The sequence below is a fragment of the Myxine glutinosa genome, chromosome 8 (assembly GCF_964187855.1).
Source record: "Myxine glutinosa chromosome 8, kmMyxGlut1.1, whole genome shotgun sequence".
NCBI classification, from domain to species: domain Eukaryota; kingdom Metazoa; phylum Chordata; class Myxini; order Myxiniformes; family Myxinidae; genus Myxine; species Myxine glutinosa.
Window position 1 is genome coordinate 26,497,305 of NC_136268.1, and position 22,466 is coordinate 26,519,770.

The 22,466-nt window shown below is 35.6% G+C and overlaps 2 protein-coding genes across 4 annotated transcripts in view; both read left to right on the forward strand.

Annotated features, from left to right (window-relative positions):
• Positions 1-18,986, forward strand: LOC144893363 (uncharacterized). Its single transcript, XM_078783942.1, has 3 exons — positions 1-283; positions 476-802; positions 18,906-18,986. Exons 1-3 carry the CDS (start codon positions 167-169, stop codon positions 18,984-18,986), a joined length of 525 nt encoding a protein of 174 aa, XP_078640068.1. The 5' UTR covers positions 1-166.
• LOC137432317 (retrovirus-related Pol polyprotein from transposon opus) overlaps positions 18,865-22,466 on the forward strand; it is a 27,240-nt gene continuing 23,638 nt past the window's right edge. For all 3 annotated transcript variants that reach the window (XM_068124145.2, XM_078783042.1, XM_068124144.2), the window contains exon 1: positions 18,865-19,997. In XM_068124145.2, coding sequence (XP_067980246.2) covers positions 19,425-19,997 — 573 coding nt within the window. In that variant the 5' untranslated portion in view covers positions 18,865-19,424. The remainder of the gene's footprint in view (positions 19,998-22,466) is intronic.

Here is a 22,466-nt window from a genome sequence, read left to right on the forward strand (position 1 = left end):
TGTATCATTTCCAGGTAATACATTACATCATTTTCAGGGAATTCCCATCACATCATTTCCAGTTAAGACACGCCCAGGGAATTTCCACAGGAAATGACACACCCAGTCCTATAAAAGGCACCGACCACACAGGCTTTTTCAAACACGCTTTCTGCTTCACTTGAGAATGGACTACTGTGCCGAAATGGAATGGGATAACTTTGCTATTCCTTGGAGTCCTACTACCTGTGCAGAACTCAACCTTCAGATTGATGAACTGGACTCGAACCTCTTATCAATGGAGGTAAGTTTGTTTGTTTATTTATTTATTTATTTATTTATTTAATTAATTATTTATTTAATTATTTATTTTAATTTTTTTTTTTAGATGAGACTCGTGTAAGAGTTAACAAAGTTTATTTTAATATTCATAGAGCTTGATTTATACAAATAAAAATATTGTATTAAATTAATACATTGTTATTTTCTTTCACAGGAAATTGTATCTGAGATACGAAATGAAAATTCTGCTTTTAACACAACTTGGGATGAAGTTATTTTTTTGTTTGAAGACATTTTGAACAACCAAGACCCCCAGAACGAGTTCTACCTTGATGACCCAGCCAAAGAGTTATACCTTGGAGATCCACAAAATCCTGAAAAAGAGTTTTACCATGATGATACTTGTTGTGAGTTATCAAAACAAAACCCACTGAACAAGTTCTACCTTGATGAGCCAGAATACAAGTCATACATTGGAGACCCACAAATTTCTGAAAATTGGGAAAGGGGAGTTCTCCCTGATGGTCCGCAGTTATACTATGTGAGACACATCATAGAAACCCTAAAAAATTGGGAAACAGGAATTCTCCCTGATGGTCCGCAGTTATACTATGTGAGACACATCATAGAAACCCTAAAAAATTGGGCAAGGAGAGTTCTCCCTGATGGTCCGCAGTTATACTATGTGAGACACATCATAGAAACCCAAAAAAATTGTGAAATGGGAATTCTCCCTGATGGTCCGTAGTTATACTATGTGAGACACATCATAGAAACCCTAAAAAATTGGGAAAGGGAAGTTTTCCCTGATGGTCCGCAGTTATACTATGTGAGACTTATCACGGAAACCCCCAATATTTCTGAAAATTGTGGTTCTACCTTGGGGACTTGGAAAGATGGTTATATTTTTGGAGACTCGGAATGGGGGTTTTGTTTTGATGACTTGGAATGTGATACCTATCTTGGAGGCTCAACAGGAATGTGGTTATACCTTGGGAACTTGGAAAGTTGGTTTTATTTTGGAGACTCTACCTGTGGGGTTCCTCTTGGAGACTCTTTGGATTCTAAAGCAATGAACAATGTTCTTTATTTAATGACGCTTGATTTAAGCAATATCAAGAAAGTTCGAGGAAGAAAATGCTGGAAAATTCTTTCTTCCCATTTCTACTTCTTCAAACTTGAAAGCCTTGAAAGACAGAATTGGAGGAAGAGGAAAATATAAAAAAAGAAATACGTATTTAAAAAAAAGAAGAAAAGAAAGATTATGTTAGGGTTTGGGTGGGATTTTGAATGTGAGGGTTAGGGATGGGGTTGGGTTAGGGATGGGGTTGGGTTAGGGTTGGGATTTTGAATGTGAGGGTTAGGGTTGGGGTTGGGTTAGGGATGGGATTGGGTTAGGGTTGGGATTTTGAATGTGAGGGTTAGGGATGGGTTGGGTTAGGGATGGGGTTGGGTTAGGGTTGGGTTAGGGATGGGGTTGGGTTAGGGATGGGATTGGGTTAGGGATGGGGTTGGGTTAGGGATGGGGTTGGGTTAGGGATGGGGTTGGGTTAGGGATGGGGTTGGGTTAGGGATGGGGTTGGGTTAGGGATGGGTTGGGTTAGGGATGGGGTTGGGTTAGGGATGGGTTTGGGTTAGGGATGGGTTTGGGTTAGGGATGGGGTTGGGTTAGGGATGGGGTTGGGTTAGGGTTTGTATATTATTATGACTCACTCACACATACACACACACACAAAAGTTAAGCCCAAACTGGAAAGTTGAGGGATTCTGTGTTTGGGGTTCACAGATTTAAAAACGTATCCCCATTATACACACACAAAAGTTAAGCCCCAACTGAAAAGTTGTGGGATTCTGTGTTTGGGGTTCACAGATTTAAAAACGTATCCCCATTATACACACACAAAAGTTAAGCCCCAACTAAAAAGTTGTGGGATTCTGTGTTTGCGGTTCACAGATTTAAAAACGTATCCCCATTATACACACACAAAAGTTAAGCCCCAACTAAAAAGTTGTGGGATTCTGTGTTTGGGGTTCACAGATTTAAAAACGTATCCCCATTATACACACACAAAAGTTAAGCCCCAACTAAAAAGTTGTGGTATTCTGTGTTTGGGGTTCACAGATTAAAAAACGTATCCCCATTACATTTTATTTATTTATTTATTATTTTCAAGGGTATTATCTGCTTACTTGTGTTTTTTGTAATTCTTGCGAGTAAAATGAACCCAAGATTTCTTCTCCATTTAAATCATATAATTTGTAGGTCCAAGGGACTGTATCCATTACATCAATGATTTTAAATAATTCACGAGTCCATTTTTGTGTATAACCTTTCTCAAAATGACTTTTCCATTTGTATATTCTTACAATATCACCAACTTTAAACTTGGGCTTTCTCAAATTAATCTCCTTTTCATATTCTAATTTTGTAAATGTTTCCGATGGTTTTGATTTTGTTGATGAATGAACTGTATTATTGTAATTATCTACAATATCCTGAATTAAATACACCCATTTTTGAGAACCGAGTTGTGTGAATTTTTTATATAGTCTCTCTTTCAAAGTACGATTAAAATGCTCAATAACAACTGCTTTTCCTTCATTAAAGGTGCTGTATAATTTAATACCCTCCCCTTTAAGAAATTTCATAAATATTTTGTTATAGAACTCTGTTCCCTCATCGGTCCATAACTTTTTTGGTTTCCTTTTATCCCTATCAAATATTAGCTTAAAGGCTAACATTAAAGTATTACCTCTCTTGTTTTTCAATGGAACAACCCAGGCAAATCTACTCCTCAAATCAATAATGGTTACAGCATACCTGTATCCCCTGTCATTATTCAATTCAATTAAATCAGCGGACCATATGTGGTCGGTGTATTTAGAATAAACTTTCCTTCTTTTAAACTTTGTGATTATAGGTTTGTGTAATTCATTAGCCAAAAGCTCCTCAGTCTTGATGACATCATTGGAGTCTAATAGTTTTTTGAGGGTGAATAACCAAGACCAAGTCTCAATTTGACACTTATCATTTTTTTCACAATAAACCTATCAATTTTGTCTCTCAACGTTGGATTTTGTATCAAAGACAAATTATATAACATTTCTCTGTCTGCTTCATGTTTTTCATCCAATGTAGTGGTTTTCCCATAAGCAATATCATGCTTCATACACACTTCATCAACCCTATTTATAGGTTTAGACCAAGGTTTAGGATTGTCAGCCTCATCTAATCTTTTATCTAGGTTTGTTCCAGGACCACAGAACGAATATCCAGGTAGATGTAATTCCCCAGGAATTCCAGTTGTTGTAAATTTACTTCCTGACAGAAACCTTTGTATGTCTCCTCCTCTTTTAGGAGAGATGAATTGGCACTTTTTAGAGCCACACACTTGACATATTCCTTTTTGATAAACTCTATTATTTTTAGCTTTAACATAAGAGATATTTTTAGATTTAGTTTTCTTTTTACATTTGAGACAATAACTCATATTTATTTATCAGAAAAATTCCGACAGAGGATCAAAACCTTTTTGGTTTTCAACATATACATTTCGATCTTAATTTTTAATACTTAAAGAATCCTAAGGAATGCCTTCACTCTCTCCTCCATTTATTTACAAATAAAACTAACTAAAGTCAATAACACCAACATCATCAACCACATAATCTTTTCCTTCTTCTTCTTCTTCACCACTTTCTCGTTTAAATCTCCTCCCTGAAAGTGAAGACATTGACGTCGTTATTCTTGAAAATAATATTTTCATTAGACTTTTCATTTCTTTATTTTCCTCCTCAGTGCGTTGAGTTTGATTTATTTGCTGTAATACCTTCAATCTTTTACGAATCTCACTGATTTCCATCTTTTTATATTTTTCCTCCCTCTCTCTTTGCTCCCTTTCCTCCCTCTCTTCCTTCTCTCTTTTCTCCCTTTCCTCCTTCTCCTTTTTGTCCCTTTCCTCCCTCTCTCTTTTCTCCCTTTCCTCCCTCTCCTTTTTCTCCCTCTCCTCCTTCTCCTTTTTCTCCCTCTCCTCCCTCTCCTTTTTCTCCCTTTCCTCCTTCTCCTTTTTCTCCCTTTCCTCCTTCTTCTTTTTCTCCCTTTCCTCCTTCTCCTCCTTCTCTCTTTCCTCCTTCTCTTCTTCAACTCCTTCCTCATCCCTTGCTACCCTTGAGCTTGAGCCCCAAAGAATATTATACATATACTCATCTGGATTTTGAGATATTCTTGTATCTATAATTATTTTTCTCATAATAGGATACCAATAAGATTTGTTGACGATTTCTAAAAGAGTTTTATATTTCATAACTTTGAGAAGTTCATTTTTATTTAATATTTTAAACAAGTCTCTATTTGTGGGTTTAACAATATCAGTATAAGGCCAGTTTTTAATGACAAAATTCCCATGTATATGCTCCAAATCATAAGGTATGTAATACCGAGCACCCTTTTCTTGTAGGTATCCCTGAATACAAAAATTATAATTCTCTTGTAGTCTTCTTCCTGCCATTTATGTATCAGAAATATATGTGAGATTAATATTATGACAGGTAATACCACCCCATCTTCCCACTACCAAATTGGTTTGTATTCCTCGGCTTTCTATCCTTATCTCATTACCTTCCTTCTTTGTCATGCTAACCATCGCTATACTATCATATATTTTTCTTTTCTTAAAACCATGTATTTGTTGTTTATTAATTGTACTTCCACATAAATCCGTATCCTCACCAAGTGGATAATATTCTTCTTTACGAGACTGATTAAAATCATGTAGGTCTTCTATGTTTATTGAAAAAGACCAATTATACCCTAAATCAGGCATATCATACCCCCATTCATTAATTTGCATATTAACTATATGTCCTTCTTTATAAAATTCAATTGTAAGCAGGTAGTTAAATTCAATGAGGAAAGGTGTATGGTCAGTATAACCAGGTGTTGTGGTTGTAAATTTTACTTGTTTAACAAAACGTGCTGTTTTCTTTAAAAATATATATTGTGATAAATCACTTAATCTAATTAAGTCATTCGCATCTGTAGGGTTTGGATAATTGATTAATTTATAAGTATTCTTCATATTAATATTTTTACTTACACTATATTTTTGTCGTTCAGCCTGTGCCTTTGTATAATAATTTGATAAATCAATATCCTGAGAGGATTTTCCAAAGATAGAACCATCTTTTCCAACATAAGTCATTTATATTCGATTAAAAATGATATCATAAAAATTTTCATTATTGTTGAGTTGAAATAACACATATAAACATAATTGACCACAACATTTAGAATTAATTTCTTGAACTTGAAATGTTTGATAAACACCATTCTGTAAGAATTGTATTACTTCAACAGGTGGTGGCATACCATAACTATCAAAATAATATTTATCCTGACTATTAGGAATACAAACCCAATGAGAACCATTCTGTGTGTCTAAATTCATAATAATATTCTTTGTATTCTTATTTATATGTATTAATTCATCTCTCATACAAATAACCACATTATCAATTTTTAGTGTTTTACAATACTTAGCTAGTTCTATATTTGACGTTGTATTCTTTCCAAATTGTTTAAACCATTTATCCATTTATTTATGAGAAAGATACAATCCATTACCCCGTTTAGTTAGTTTAACACCCGCTTGAGCGATAGAGGAAAGCATATCTCCAACCAACAATCTAGCTTTATCAGGTAGACTTTCAAGTTTTTGAGCAAAATCTACAATTACACCACTTCCACTAATTTGTTTCTCCAACTCCTTGTTATGTCTTTCCAATTCTTTTTGAGCTTTTAGTTGTGCCTTCCTTTCGTTAGCAGTTTTTACCGCTGCTGAAATACCACCAGTCAATGCTCCCGCCGCACTTAAACCAGCAAATAAAGGAATTAGAAACGGGAGAAATCCTCCTCTTGACTCGTCTATTGAATATTTCTTCAACATAGGTTTCGTCATTTTAATTTTAAGTGAACCAGTATCATTTAGTGTTTTTACTTGTGTGTGTGTGAGTAAAACATCAATTCTTACAGCTCCTTTTCTTTGAATTGTATTAACATTAATAATACAAGGCTTTTGATTTTGAATACAAGATGTTAATTTATTAAGATTGATTTGATTAACATATACCCCAACCATTTATTTATGAGAAAAAACCTATGTGATATTAATCATAACACCATTATCTGTATTAATCTGTAATTCTGTTTCCTCAAAAGCAAACAATATGCATTAACCTCTTCACTCTCCCCTCTTTCAATGTATAGAGAAGTATCCACTCGATTAGACTTTATAGTTTCCTTTTGAGAACTCAGGTCAATTGCGTAGATTGTATAAAGTTTTTGAAACGCAACCATATCCAAAATAGGATCATTATTACCATTACTTTCACACACCTTTTGGTAGGACTTGTAGGCTTCCGCATAATCATTTTTTTCCCAATCAATTTCCAATCTATCTCGTGGATAAAATGTGCCATCAAGAGAAACCCGAAGTTGTTTCACCTTAGCATTATCACTCAGCGCATTATTCTTATCAGTGCCTTCATCTCCATCTGGTTTCTTAAAAATGAGCCATAGGTATCGTGGCTTTCCTTGAAGAACACCTAAATTCCAAGTGTAGGTAGTGTGTTCCAGTTTAACGTGTTGACATCTTCTTTTAAGGTATGATACATTTAGTGGTTTCTTTGAGTTAAGTTTTCTATTTAACATCTCTTCCGTTTTAAGATTAGGAGTATATTCACTAATATACCAACACAAATCATTAATAACAAATTTATTATTATCACCAAAAGCATTTTGAGCCCCAAAAAGCAATCTATTTACATTATCATTCCTTTGTAGTTGAAATCTAATTTTAAGCCCATACAAAACTTTATCATAATCACAAAATCCAAATATACCTTTAAGAGGTACTGCTACGGTAAAACTATTCTCTGCTTTTGTTTCATCATTATACATTGACTTCCTTTGACTATAACCGGGGTCAGCATTTGTTCCCGTTGACATATCAGGAATAAAACCTTCAACAGCTCCCTTACCCATTCTATCACTAAACGAATATAGTGTAAATTTCATCATTTCAGATGTAGCAGAGACATAATCAACCGCTTCAACCTCTTGTGTTCCAATATACAGGCGGACACTGTCAAACATTTTCCAGAAGAAATCATTTACGAGTGTAGCATTAGTATTATTCGCAGCCTTAGTGAATTTAAATTTACACAGCAAGAAACTATCAGCTATATTCAAGTAAGTTTGTTGATTATTTATTTCAAAACTTTTTGTTCCGTTTGAATTCCAGTCTGTTCCTGTTATAGCATTTACCTTAAAATAGTCTTCCTTTTTCGTGGAGTTTGAAATGATAATTGTATCATCCAAATCATAGATACTATCAATCGCTTCCATACTTGTATTTATATAGTATTAAAATCGTTGAAACCCTGACCCAAGTATTTTAATGATTTTTTGTCGTTCTTGTGAAGATAGTTGAGTTTTACCTTTTTTTATTTCTTTGATTGCTTGTAATTTATGAGACTCCTTTTGAGCATCTTTTATACTCTTTATAGCACGCGCAACGGAGCCCACGGCAGAAGCAGTTGAACCAATTAGGTCTTTATGTTTAAGGATGGTTGAACCAATACCCATTAGAGTATCAATTATCCCATCTCCTTTATTTCGAAATTGATGACCTACACCTCGTTGTCTCTTAGGTTTATAGTATCCTCTACCCACATACCTTGTATAGTATGGTGAAAGGTACATGCCCTCCCCTGTAATTATTTTATATTTTCCCAACTCGTGTTTTCTCACAATAACCATTATTTATTTATTGAAAAACTTCACGTAGGTGAATTCTGATGGATATAATTTCATCATTAAAGGATATCATACGATTATCTTGGTCGGTTATCCTAAAATTTACTCTGTATATGGTTTTTCCTGACACAGGTAAATAGACAAGATTTTTTGGTTCCATATTAAATTTATAACCAATCGGGGTTGAGTATGCACTGAATGAAAATATTGTATTTGTTCTTATTCCATCGTTATAAGCACCATCAATCAAATCACAATGAATTAATACTGAATTTATACCGGAGGATATTTGGATAACATTATCACTGTAAAACGTCCCGTTATTTTCAATCTTTTTTGAAGAGAAACCCAATAGCTCTCTAAACGAATTTTCAATCGTGAAATCAACTTTATAATTATTTTTAAGTTTAATAGTTGATTTTGAAGTGTGTTTTTGAATATCTATTACAATATTTTTTGGTTCATCACCTTTTTCTTTCATAAGGCGAGAGACTTCTGAAGATATTTGAGAAATCTCGTAAGCTCCAGGTGAAACGGTTATAGTTTTATATCCACTTCCTGGATTATAACTAAACTTGTTGTTTTTCTCTGTGATATTAAACAAGGTATTATAAGTTTCCATCGACAATAAAGATGCCTCATATGAGGTAAGGGGGTCAAGTTGTAGTGGGTAAGAGAATGAAGCTGTGTAATCGCTCGTTGTGAAATTAAAACTAAGAATTGTGCTTCTCATCTTATTTAATATCTAATAAAATATCTTTGTATTGACATTTATTAATTATTTTCATATTCATCAACTGATCTAAAATGGCTGAGGATTCATTAAAACAATTGTTGTTTCCAGCCTTCTTACTACCTAACAACAATAATAGCCTATTAACTAATTGTGATGGGTCATTTGGAAGAAAACTAACACCCGAACCAAGCTTACTTAAAGCATCAATAATATGTTTCTCCTTCTCATTCTTCTTACTTTTACCAGCAACAGAAACTCCATAATCAAGTGCATTTAGCAACTCAATATATACCCTATCTTCCTCTCTTTCCATATCAAGTGGTTCCTCAAAATATTTTGAACCGCTGAGCCGGGGTTTGTTAGAAGAAACATTAATCTTGGAGTTAATATAACATTTGGTTGAGTAGAACTCAAGAACATCAATTCATCATTAAATATCAATACCTTTTCTTTCACAAGATGGAACACTGCTGGTTCTTCTGTTGGAATGAGACCTGCTCTGGTTTTTGAATCTGCCAAATATTCATTGTTTTGAAGAGCTCCCACTACATAATTAGGGGGTTGATTTATCTCCTCAAGTTTCTGAAATAATTCTTCATCATTATATTCTAATTTTCCAAGTTCTTGTTTTGTTATCTGACTAAAATCTTTGAGCATTTGAAGTTTTTTCGGAGTAAATTCTACCGTGGGAACTGTAGGGTGTTGAGTTTTTAAAAGCGGTTTAAAAAATTTCTCTTGTTTTCTTTCAAAGGCTTCTTCACCAGTTAGTTTCTGTCTCCGTTTCTTCTTTATCTCTTCCTGTTGCTTTACAACTTTTGAAACCAACTCTTGATGTTCTTTAAACTTTCTTGCTCTTTCTTCGGTATTCATTTTCTGTATTTATTTATTGAAAAATATCATTTAATGAATTGTAAAGGTCAATGGGAAAATTTTCCTTTTCTTTGTCATTATAGTAAATGTGTTGAAATAAATCCTTTTCTTTAAATATTTCATCAAATTCTTTATTGGTATTAATACGAGTTGTTATTTCTTCTTCACTAATACTTGTATCTCTGCTTTTCATACGTTTGCGTTGAGTCTCCTCATCGATATCAAAACCGAATGATAAAATCTTAACTCCATCACCACACAATTGTTTAATAATTTGTCTCATTCCTTCAGGATTAGTTTCTAAAATCCCAAGACCATTAGATTTTACTTTATTTAACTCACTCTTACAATGTGAATATTTTGTAGAACCAAGAGAGACCTCCTCAAATATTTGACCTTCGTTCCTCAATCGCATATGTTCCTCCATTGAAATGTAGTAATAATCTTTCCCTTCTACTTCTCCTGGTCGCTTTGCTCTGGTTGTAGTACTCACAAAACGAATCATAGGGTGTTTTTAAAAAAAACTTACAATCTTTTCATTTTTACTATTCAAGAGTTTAGATTTATGAAAGTTCTTTCCAGAAGCAGATTTACCCACAAGGTTAATAATAATTGTTGTCATTTATATATGTAATTATGTTTAAAATAAAAATACATCCTTTAATATCTCATCTTGTTTCACAACAATATATTTATATTTTCCAATCGTGTGTTTCATATAATTTTCAAATTCTTTTTTACTACATAACGTAGAGCAATTATCTCTCCAAAAATTATTTACATCTATTGAATTTAACTTAAATAAAATAAAAGTATTAGCATTGTTTCTTATTGAGCGTCGAGGGAGTTGAAAATATGACTGACTAAGATAAATACAATTACAAGAAGAATGTCTCCCTCTTGTATAGTAGCTATCCATTACTGTTTGGTTTCTCTCATTAACACAATCATCAAAGATGACGAGGTTCTTTTTTGATTTATCTAAATCTTGAGGTGAAGGTATATCATCCGTATTATCACTGAGAATACAAGTTATGGGTTTTGGTTTAGGTTTCTGTGTATCACAAAATAGTTGTATTATATCCTCAATGTTATAATCATTTAGTTTGTTTTGAAGTTTAAATAAACCGATAATGTCTTCCTTTTTAAGACCTGCATTAAAACCCTGTGAGAGTAGTTGATACTCGGGTTGAAAACTTGACTTCGTAAAAATTATTAAATTATCATAATCTAAAAAGTTGGGGGTAAGGAGCATCTTTAAAAGCAAACAGGTTTTTCCACATCCGCTTGAACCAACTATTAGACATCTCAATGAATTTGGAATGTTTTTATTGTTATTAAATTTTATCTTATTTTCCCAAACGGGTAAAAAATCATTCATTTATATATTTGGAAAACAAGTCATCCAACTTTTTTTGAGCTATTTTAGAAACTCTATATTTTATCCTGAGTTCGGGTTTAATTTCAAAATAATTCATTATTTTATTTATGTAGTATCTTGTATTAACATTTCCATTAAAATTATTTTGAATAATAAATATCATTAAACCCTTATACATTTCCTCAATACAAAGAGTCTCTTTCCTTGTAATAAATGGTGTATTATCACCATAATGCTTAACATTCATCTCTCTTATTAATCTTGTAAAGTAATTCATTTTTGGTTCTAATTTAAAAGAGTTATATATATATATATTTTTTTTATTATCATTAATTAAAATTAAATCACAGAAAATACATTGTTTATATGAACCCTCATTATTAAGCCCTATTCTATCACAAGCCGGACAATTCTCTAATTTATCATATGGAGAGTCTGGAAATTCTAAATATCCTTCAGAACTTATCATATTTATATGGTAAATTTTTACTTAAACTAAACGCAAGTTTATTCATTAATAAATACAATGTTTCAAAGCACAAAAGACAAATTTCAATCAATCTCTACTTTGGTGAAAGATATAGAAAAATATGTCAAGGATGTTAAATTGAACAAAGATAAATATGGAAATTTTTGGGTAAAACCAGTTATGGAAAATAACATGAGCCCCTCTATTTCATTTAAAGGAAGAGCTCTAACTATACCTGGAAAGACATCCATTAAAGTAAATCCAACAAAAGTTTCTCCTCTACTCCTGGCAATTTATTCAAAGCTTGAAAAAGTGATTGACCACGATACTTTGAAAAAGAATGATAAGACCATCAACAATACTCGTGGAGAAATTTGTATTTACTTTAATAATCCAAAGGGTGTAGATCTAAGTAAAATGAATGATGTTAATATTTCTGGTGAAATGTCATTTCGTTCTATGATAGTTAGAGATTATTTAAAGATAACTTTTGATATTAAAAATGTAGAGATTGAATCCGTTAATGAAAGAAAGTATATTGGTATAGATGGAAAGGTTTTTTCTGCTAATTAAATATGAGTCATTACAGCAGTGAAGATTTTACTATTTCATTGAACTTGGACGATAGTGATGATAGTATTTCATTGAACTCGGACGATGGTGATGATAGTATTTCATTGAACACAGATGATAGTTATGATACTAATAGTTTGTGCTCAAATGATAGTTATGAGAGTAGCTTTATTGATGACTCTGAGTATGATTCTGAGTATTCATGTGATAGTTATGACTTAGATGATTCTGAGTGAAAAAGTGTTTTAGTTTAAGCACAGCGATATATATAAAACGGAGCTGTAAAGCTCAAAAGTGTTTTATTTTAAGCACAGCGATATATATAAAACACCACGTTTTCTCACGCTATAAATATGGTTTATTGTGATACTTGCGAGAAGGAAGTAAAATATTATAAACAACATATTCTCACCGCAAAACATACATACAACATTCTTAACAAACTTTCCCCTCTTCCACCTAAAACAAAACATTGTAAGGTCTGTAAAACAACCATCCTCAAGAAGGGGTTTAAAGCCCATCTTAAAACTAACAAACACTTGTCAAAATTGTTTACTATTAAAAACTCTGATGGTGCTTTCAAAAGACATATTAAAATAAGAGTCTTTAACTTCAAACCTCCTGAACCAGAGTCTATAGTTGATGCTGTAGAAATAGTTAAACCTGCTGTTCAAACGTTGATTGAAAAAACACTAAAAGAAATGAAACCACTTAAATTTTATATGGGAGTAAAATTAGAAATGACAAAGGACGAAGGAGTTATAGATACACCATACATGAGAACTGAGCCACACTTTATATCTTCATATCAAGATTTTAAAACATCAGGAGTCTATGATGAACTTATTAAACAAGAGCAAGATGTGGATAATTCAATCGTAGGAAGTGGATTCAATATAGGAAAAATTATTTACATAGACATTCATATTCTTAAATCAGATCCTCTAAAAGCTTCTTCTTACATTGATTTACCCAGTGTTATCAAAAATAGAAAAGCAGTTATCAATATCAAAAATAAAGACAATAAATGTTTTCTCTGGTCTATTCTAGCACACTTACATCCTCCACATTTTCATGATGAAAGAGTATCTCATTATAAAAAATATGAGAATACATTAAATACAAAAGATCTAAAGTTTCCGATGACTTTAAATGATATTCCTAAATTTGAAAAGTTGAATAATTTATCAGTTAATGTTTATGGTCTAACAGAAACAAACAACATTCAGGTTTTAAAGCTTTCTGACAATTGTAAACAAACTCATATTAATCTTCTATATTTTAATTCAGACGAAAATTCACATTATACATACATCAAAGATATTACAAAATTAATAAAACCACAAGTATGTAAAAGAACAAATAAAATATATATTTGTATGCGTTGTCTTAACTTCTTCCATACACAAGAAAGATTAGATAAACATTCAAATTATTGTGGTGAACATAAATCAACGGTAATCAACATGCCTAAAAAAGACTCAAAGATCACATTCAAAGATGAAAAGAAAACAATAAAACATCCATTTGTTATATATGCTGATTTTGAAAGTATTTTAGAAAAAATTGATACTGCTTCTCCAGATCCAAAAGAATCATACACAAATAAATATCAAAAACATACTCCTTGTGGTTTTTGTTATTATATCAAATCATCCGTTGGTGATAAATATAACAAGTTAGAGATGTATAGAGGCTCAAATACCCCAGAGGAGTTTGTGAAACGACTAGAAAAAGACTGTGTTCGATTAACCAAGATAATGAGAGAAACCAATAAACCAATGTCCTCAACAAGTAAAGAAAAATGGGAATTTATAAAAAACAATGTCTGTCATATTTGTGAGGAGAAAATTGGTAAAGGTCTAAAGGTTAGAGACCATTGTCATCTCACTGGTAAATATAGAGGTCCGGCTCATCAAAGTTGTAATATTAATTATCAACTCCCCTCTTTCATTCCTGTCTTTCTTCATAACAACGCTCATTATGATACACATCTATTTATCAAGGAACTCTCAAAGACTTCTGGAAGTATCTCAGCAATTCCAAACACGGATCAGAAATACATTTCATTCACAAAAACAATTCACACATCTCCTATTACTCATATCAGATTTCTTGATACATTTAAATTCATGGCAAGTCCATTGGCTAACTTGGTTCAAAATCTAAAAGAGTTTCCATGTCTTTCAGAGTATTTTTTAGATAAAGATTTTCTAACACAAAAGGGAATTTACCCCTATGACTATATGGACTCATTTGTGAGATTCAATGAAACACAACTTCCTTTAAAAGAAAATTTCTATAACAAATTAAATAATAGTCATATATCTGATAAAGATTATGTACACGCACAAAATGTTTGGAAAAAATATAACATTAAGAATCTTGGTGAGTATCACGATTTGTACCTCAAAACTGATGTGCTTTTGTTGGCTGATGTGTTTGAGGCTTTCAGAACAATCTGTCATTCTGGATATGGATTGGATCCTGCTCACTATTACACTGCTCCTGGATTGGCTTGGAGCGCGATGTTAAAAATGACAAAACAAGCTTTGGATTTGATGACCGATGTTGATATGCTTTTGATGATTGAAAAGGCAAAGAGAGGAGGAATTTCACAAGTCTGTTCAAAGAGATATGCTAAAGCAAATAACAAGTACATTCCAAATTATGATCCATCGGTAGAGAGCTCCTACTTGATGTATTATGATGCGAACAACCTGTATGGCTGGGCAATGTCTCAGGCTCTTCCTTATGGAAAACTTAGATGGGTAAAGGAAAAAGATTACAAAAAGGTTTTACAAGATGTATGTATCTCTACACAAAAAGAATTGGATGATTCAAAGGTTGGTTATTATTTTGAGGTCGATTTGAAATATCCAGAGGAACTTCATAACCTACACAAAGATCTCCCATTTGCTTGTGAAAAGGAAAGTCCAAAGAAGGAGTGGTTAAGTGATTATCAACAATCATTTAATATAGGTGAATCAACAGAAAAATTACTTACTACATTATATAACAAGAAACATGTTCTACACCAAAGAAATTTGCGACAATATTTATCAAAAGGTCTAAGAATAGAGAAGATCCATAGGGTTTTAAAGTTCAATCAAAGTCATTGGTTAAAGGGGTACATCTATCTATAATTCCAGCAATCTCTGTGTGTATGTTTGTATGTTTGTATGTTTGTATGTTTGTATGTTTGTATGTTTGTATGTTTGTATGTATGTTTGTCTGTGACCGCTGTTTCTCGACAACTACCGGTCCGATATACTTGAAACTTGCCAGGTATATTGCTGGGGACCCGAGGATGTGCCTTTTCAAGGTTTTAAATTAATCGCAGAAGTAGTTACTGAGCTATGTCCAAAAAACGATTCAACCAATCAGAGAGCAGCGAGCTATCACGTGTGCCGAACGTGGCGAACAGACTCTGCCTCGGATGGCACATTTGAGAGCGTATTCATTTATTTCCCGTCGGCAAACTATGTTGCCGTTAAACTATGTTTTAAAACTAATTAAAACTAATTTGCGATTCATCGTAACTGCGATTTGCGACCTTCCGGACAGTCAAATGAGGACGTCACTTCCGGACTTACGTAGCGGCTAGCGGGCGCCATTTGGAGGAGCTGGGAGGACTCAGTCGTGATAGAGTGAGCCTGAGTGAGTATATCAAGACAAGAACAAGATCTAGAAGGAGGTATGTACGGTGCGATTCATATAATATATTGTTTAGTTATCGTCGATGAGGAATTTGGGGGCCCGATTAACTGCAGCGCCATCCGAGCTGCGGCGTCGGGACGATACATTCATTGTACGGTAACATCACGCACTTACGGGCACGTCCTATATATATAGTACGGGCATGCCCTAGTTGATTTTAATACACAAAGAAGAACAGAGTCAAAAACAGATTTTGAGAAAGACTTTTATAAATTGATGAATAATGCGGTCTTTGGTAAGACCATGGAAAATGTGAGAAAAAGACAAAATATCAGACTATCAACATCTTGGAAACAAGCATCAAAATTAATTAATAGACCGAGTTTTACTAGAGCTGAGGTCTTTACTGAGAACTTTTGTGCGATCCATTTGATTAAAGAGAGTATTGAAATGGACAAACCTATTTATATTGGAACATCAATTCTTGATTTATCAAAGTCATTAATGTATGATTACTTTTATAATAACTTGAGGAAGAAATATCAAAATGATGTTAATCTACTTTATATGGATACAGATAGTTTTATTTTGCAAATTAATACTGATTATGTTTATTCAGACATGAAAAAGGACATTAATATCTATGACACTAGTAATTACAGTCCAGAGAGTGAGTTGTTCTCTTCTAAAAATAAAAAGGTGATTGGAAAGTTTAAGGATGAATTAGGGGGAAATGTCATGAGTGAATTTGTGGGATTGAGGTCTAAGGCTTATGCTTATAAATACATTGTGAATAACGTTGAAAAGACTGATAAGAAGTTAAAAGGTGTAAAGAAAAATGTTATTAAAGAAACAATAAACTTTAAGGATTATTATAACTGTTTAACAACAAAGAAAGAAGAGTTTAGAAAGATTAATGGAATAAGAAGTTATAAACATAAATTATATTCAGAAGAGGTGAATAAGAAAGCATTGGGGGCTTTTGATGATAAGAGGTTTATTTTAGAAAATGGAATTGATAGTCTCCCTTATGGTTATATAAGTATATAAGTGATAAGTTAAAAAGGGGGGTTAGGGATTTTAACGGGCTACCGCCGCCTTTTTACTATTATATAAATGATAGAACTAAGTACCAACCAGACTAAAGAGTGGAGGTGTAATCAACCTTGGTATATAAATGGTAAACATAACGAATGTGAAAAATATCAAATAGGTATAATTGAAAAGAGAACTGGTAAAAAAATTTACAAAACAAATAAGAGAATTAATTTAAATACCGGTGAATTGGGTAAAAAAGATGGAAATATTTTTGAGTGGACGGAAAACTTTGATGGTTGTCAGGAAAATATATACTTTAATTTAAAAATGGTATGTGGCACTGGAGGCGCTCAAACAAGAACATTGAGGGAGGTTTACCATTTTATCTTAGCTCAGTTAAAATATCTTAATAAAGAACCAAACTCAAACATCTTTTTTGTTAATATATTAGATGGTGAAGAGAGTGGCAAGAGAATTAAATTATTTCCCACGCATAAACAAATATTTGTAGGGTCGTTGTTTGAGTGGGCCAAAGATGATTCACCAGATGATATTAAGAGTAAAAGGTTAAAAGGTCCATAAGGTCAGAAGGATCACAGGTTCACACAGAAGGACCATTGTTTAAGTGGTCTAATGAATAAGGATAACATGTCAAAAGGTTAGAAGGTTCGTAAAGAACAGGGTGAGAGAAATAGAGGTGTTTAGGGGCAATGAGGGAGGGGAAAAATTAACATGTAAGTCAATGGGAAAATGAGAGTGTCCCAGAAGCAACATATATACACTACTTATATATATAGATGCCAATCATGACAGTACAGAAATTCAAGTTCAGTCAGGTCATTATCCTCGGTTAAAACGAGGCCGTACCCCTGCAGCGACGTGTGGTGATCCACCTATTTTATATAATTTACTTCATTAATGAGTACCTGCTTGTGTTACCTGTGTGAATATCTTCTGTGTTGTTTCACACAACAGCTGGTTGTGTATGGATTGTTTAATTAAATTGTAAGTGGTAGATGTCTTTGTTTCGTTCTTATATTGATATCACATTTGATGAACTGTTATAATATTCAGTACACTGACTTAAACATCAGCGGGGTGGGGGGCGTTGGGTCGGAGATCAGATTGTTAGGGGGGCAGGAGTTGGGGGGGGGGGGGCAAAAAAGTTTAACAACCACTGCCATAGACCCTTCTGGCAATCAATGTCCACACTACTCACCTTTTGCATTTACTGTATCAGCCAATTGTGCACTGCGGAGGCTTTCTCCCACTACCCAAAAACATTATGACGTCATATGTTTACCTATGACGTTGTGAAAGAAGTATAATATTATGGACCATATACCGTGTATATGGTCATATAGAAGTTTATGACCCACTGCCCAGTGATCACATCCATTTTGGAGCGATGATAGCAACGGGTGCTGCATTGTGAAGCACGCAGTCTTGGTAATCCGGGTATCGCTTTATTAAAATCATGTAGACCTAAAATAGGTCCCACAGAAGGTAAATATAAGCGGGTAAAGGGGATTTAGAGGGAAAGTGTGCGCAGTATTATGTAAATTGATATCTAGATTTAACGAGGGAATATGTTGAGTTAATATAACTGATGACGTAATAATCGTTATGACATCATCTCTTTAATATGGAGAATGAAGTGCTTTGAGGAGAACACTCCACATGCTCTTCTCAGGGAAACTTGGGATGGTCACACATCGGCCATTAGCAGCGCCAATCAAACCCGTAATTAGGAATGAACAACAAACAGACAGCATGTGAGTCACCAAATGGTCTCCTATTTTGATCATGTCCTGGTAGACATCCTTAGCACAAGTTAAGTGGTCTCCATGTCCATAGTAAGTTCCTCCATGACGATCCTGAGCCATTGGGTGGTGGTGATGATCCTGAACCTTCAGGTGGTGATGTTACCTTCATCTATATCCTTCATCTTCATCTATATCTTCATCTATATCCTTCAACCTTCTTCAACCTTCATCTATATCCATAATATAGATCCTGAGCCATTGGGTGGTGACATTTTAACATCTTGGTGGAGTAGGTGTGTGTGCTCGCTGGTTCATGTTTTTTTTGTGTTTATCAGGTGCATCATGGCCCGTGGTCCTTTTACTTCAGGTTATGTACAGTAGGCCGACTCGTGTTGACCGAGAGCAGCGAACGCTGAACTCCTCTGAGGCAAAATCTCTCGCCCCGATCGCCGGGTTCTTCCCAACCCCGCAGGCTGAGCGGCGCCGACTCGGTGGAAGTGCTAGACTGTCCGGCGCCGCCGAGGCTGGAGGGTGGGGGGAGGGGGCGCAGGGGGTGGTGGGCGTGGCCCCGTGAAGGTGGTAGTGGGGGTGCTGCATTGGTGGGTAATCTTAATGTATATATCGATGTCTCGGTGCGTTTACACACGATCGAATGTTCTCTCGTCTTGTTCATTTCTCCGTTAATAACCCAAAGTACAGGACGCTGAGGTAAAATCGGAGCGCGGGGAGCGCGGGTGGGTCGACCCAGGGAAGTGGTGTTTATCTTTGGCAAAGCGGGCTGGGTTCGGAGGGTTCGGTGGAAACTGAGAGGAAGAGACACAGGAACAGATAGAGAACGACCGGGAGCACACGACATGGCCGCAAGACCTTCTTCCCGCAGGACGCGCCTCCCTCCACGACGACCTTCCGTCCAGCCCCAGGTGGTCCCCGCTGCCTCCGGACTCGTACAGGTCTCTGATCAGGTCTCCCCCCGAAGTAAAGCTCCCTCGTGTGTCCCGCTGCCCTCCTGCCGACTCATCTGTTGCGAATCTTCCTGGAAACGCCTCTGGAGCATCCACAAACCGTACCTGGACATCCCAGACCTTCGTCCTACGAAGTGGACGAGACGGGATCGGGCTCCTTGTGCTTTTACTGGGAGAGAAACCCGGGAAGAGCTGGATCGACAAGGAACCAAGAAAAGAGGGACAAAACGAAGACCGGACCTCCGGACGGAGACCGCAGGTAGCGAGGCACGTGACCTCCCGGAGCCAATGCGGGAGCACGTCCGGTCCGTGGGTGAACGTGGTCGCTTCAGATCGCCGAACAGGTGGGACGTGGACCTCGTGCTGGACAAGGTGTCGCAGGTGTACAAGGATTCCACAGGCACTGCAAGAGGGGAGACCGGGTTCCACAGCTTGCTGGGTCACAGCGCATCTCCCGCATCACAGGTACACCTGCATGCTTTAGTCTGACTGCTACAGGTATAGGACTCAGACTGAACCCACCTGTAATTTGCCGATACCGATTTTACCCTTAGTACCGATTATATATACCGACTAACGTGCCCATTTGTGGTATTTGCGTGGGAGAGGTAGGTGCACATCGTGACACAAAGGATTAGTCCACATATTACGTACCGGTACCACGCCTGGGTCTGTGCACCGGCACAGGTAGGTGTTTCCTTCCTCGGAGGAAGTGTAAATCGACTTTTGTCATCACTTCCTTTCGTTTCGACTTCTAAGTTTTTTTCTTTTAGTCTTTGTTTGTTTCACTATCGATCGATTCTCGACCCAAATATAAACTGTCGTCCTGGTGCTTCACAGGCAGGGTGCCGCATCGATGAGCACGCTGTCATTTGGACGGAATGTGGTTCCCTGTTTGCCAGCATTTCCTGGTGCACATTGAAGATCCAGTGATTGATTTCGAAAAGGAGGCCATTGTATGCCAGTACTGTAGCCAACTTCCAAATTCGTTTGGGAATCGAACCTACTATAGTGATCTGCATCTGCATCTACAACCTCAGGAAGAACTTTCACTCTGAATCACTGTACACCCCCTACTGATGTTTGTAAGTTCATATTAAACAGGCAAAAACTACATGGTGACAATCACCCCCCTCAACTAGATGGTATTCATCGAATACTTACCCTGCGCAGTCAACTTGGTGTGAGGCAACTCTTCTGTTTTTGAACATTTTTTTTTCTTTGATCCAATATGGCTGCCAGACCACGTGAGCGATGACGTCATAAATTTATATTCTCTAATATAATTGTTGCATAGATCACGCTCAATACATTTCAAACTGATCAAACTAAGCGTAGTCCCTGTCGAATTATGACGTCATAATTATGGCACCAATGACGTCATCGTTAACAACACCTCTTCCCCACATGGAGTTCTTTACAATGAGCCATGTTTCAATTTTTTCCATGCAGCGGTTTTGAAGATACAGAGGTGCAACATTTTTCGTTTTTTCCAAGATGGCGCCTGTACCACATGACCGATGACGTCATGATTATCATTAAAATATTCCAAAGGAGGAGGCGTTCCTATGGTGAAAATTGTGTCCATCAGACCAACAGTTGCTGAATTTTTTAAAATAATGATCAGATGGATGTGTTGTATTTGTCGAATTATGACGTCATAACGAAGGCACTGATGACATCATCATTAACATATCTTATTCCCCATGGGGAGTAGTTGACAATGAGCCAGGTCTCCATTTTTTTTCCATTGAGTGGTTTCAGATATAGAAGTGCGAAGTTTTTCCAAGATGGCGCCTGTACCACGTGAGCTATGACGTCATAATAATCATTAATATATTCTACAGGAGGAGGCGCTCCTATGGTGAAAATTTCATGTCAATCGGACCAACAGTTGGTGAGAAAACGAATTTTTAAAATGCAGACACGTACGGCACACGGCACACGTACACACCTGAATGCTTAACCCTGCTTTTCGCTTCGCGAGCGCAGGGTAGGTAACTAGATGGTATTCATAGAATACTTACCCTGTGCAGTCTTGAGAAGGACTTGGTGCAAGCCAACTTTTCTCTTTTTTAAGGAGTGTTTTTGATCCAATATGGCTGCCAAACCAGTGACTGATGATGTCACTTTTATCAGACTGTATTTCCCATGGGTAGTTGATCAATTAGTTAAAGATTTGCATTGATCGGGTTTGTGTGTGGACGTCGGTGGCTCCAATATGACGTCATAATTCGACAAGTACAGAACTTCATCCGATCAAGATGAAATTTATTAAGCGTCATCTGGGGATAAATTGGTGGAGAAAAAAAAATAATGAAGACGTCATCGGTCACGTGTTTCCGCCGCCATATTTATTTTGACACAAAAGCCTTAAAAAACACAAACGCATCCTGGCGAGGGTCTGGGATCTGATTGTTCTTTCCTGTTTTCCATGTGGAGGTTTCGGAGATATAGAGGTGCAAAGGTTTACGTTTTTTCCAATATGGCACCTGTACTACGTGACCTATGATGTCATAATTCTCATTAAAAAAAATTATACTGGAGGAGGCGCTCCTATGGTGAAGATTTGGTGTCCATCGGACCAACAGTTGGTAAGAAAAAAAATAATTCATTACTTATCCAATCAAGCGTTGTACTTGTTGAATGATGATGTTATAATGAAGGCACCGATGACATCATTAACATATCTTATTCCCCATGGGGAGTACTTGACAATGAGCCATGTTTCAATTTTTTCCATGGAGCGGGGTCGGAGATATAGAGGGGCAAAGTTTTTCGGTTTTTACAAGATGGTGCCTTTACCGCTGAACTCTGACGTCATAATTATCATTAAAATATTCTACAGGAGGAGGCACTCCTATGGTGAAAATTTCGTGTCAATCGGTCCAAGAATTGCAGAAAAAAAAATCCATACTGATCGAATCAAGCGTT

Coding starts and splice junctions, on each gene's coding strand:
- LOC144893363 (XM_078783942.1), top strand. CDS start 167: ATGGACTACTGTGCCGAAATGGAATGGGATAACTTTGCTATTCCTTGG. Junction 284..475: donor CGAACCTCTTATCAATGGAG/GTAAGTTTGTTT, acceptor TTTCTTTCACAG/GAAATTGTATCTGAGATACG. Junction 803..18,905: donor ATGGTCCGCAGTTATACTAT/GTGAGACACATC, acceptor TGTGTTTATCAG/GTGCATCATGGCCCGTGGTC.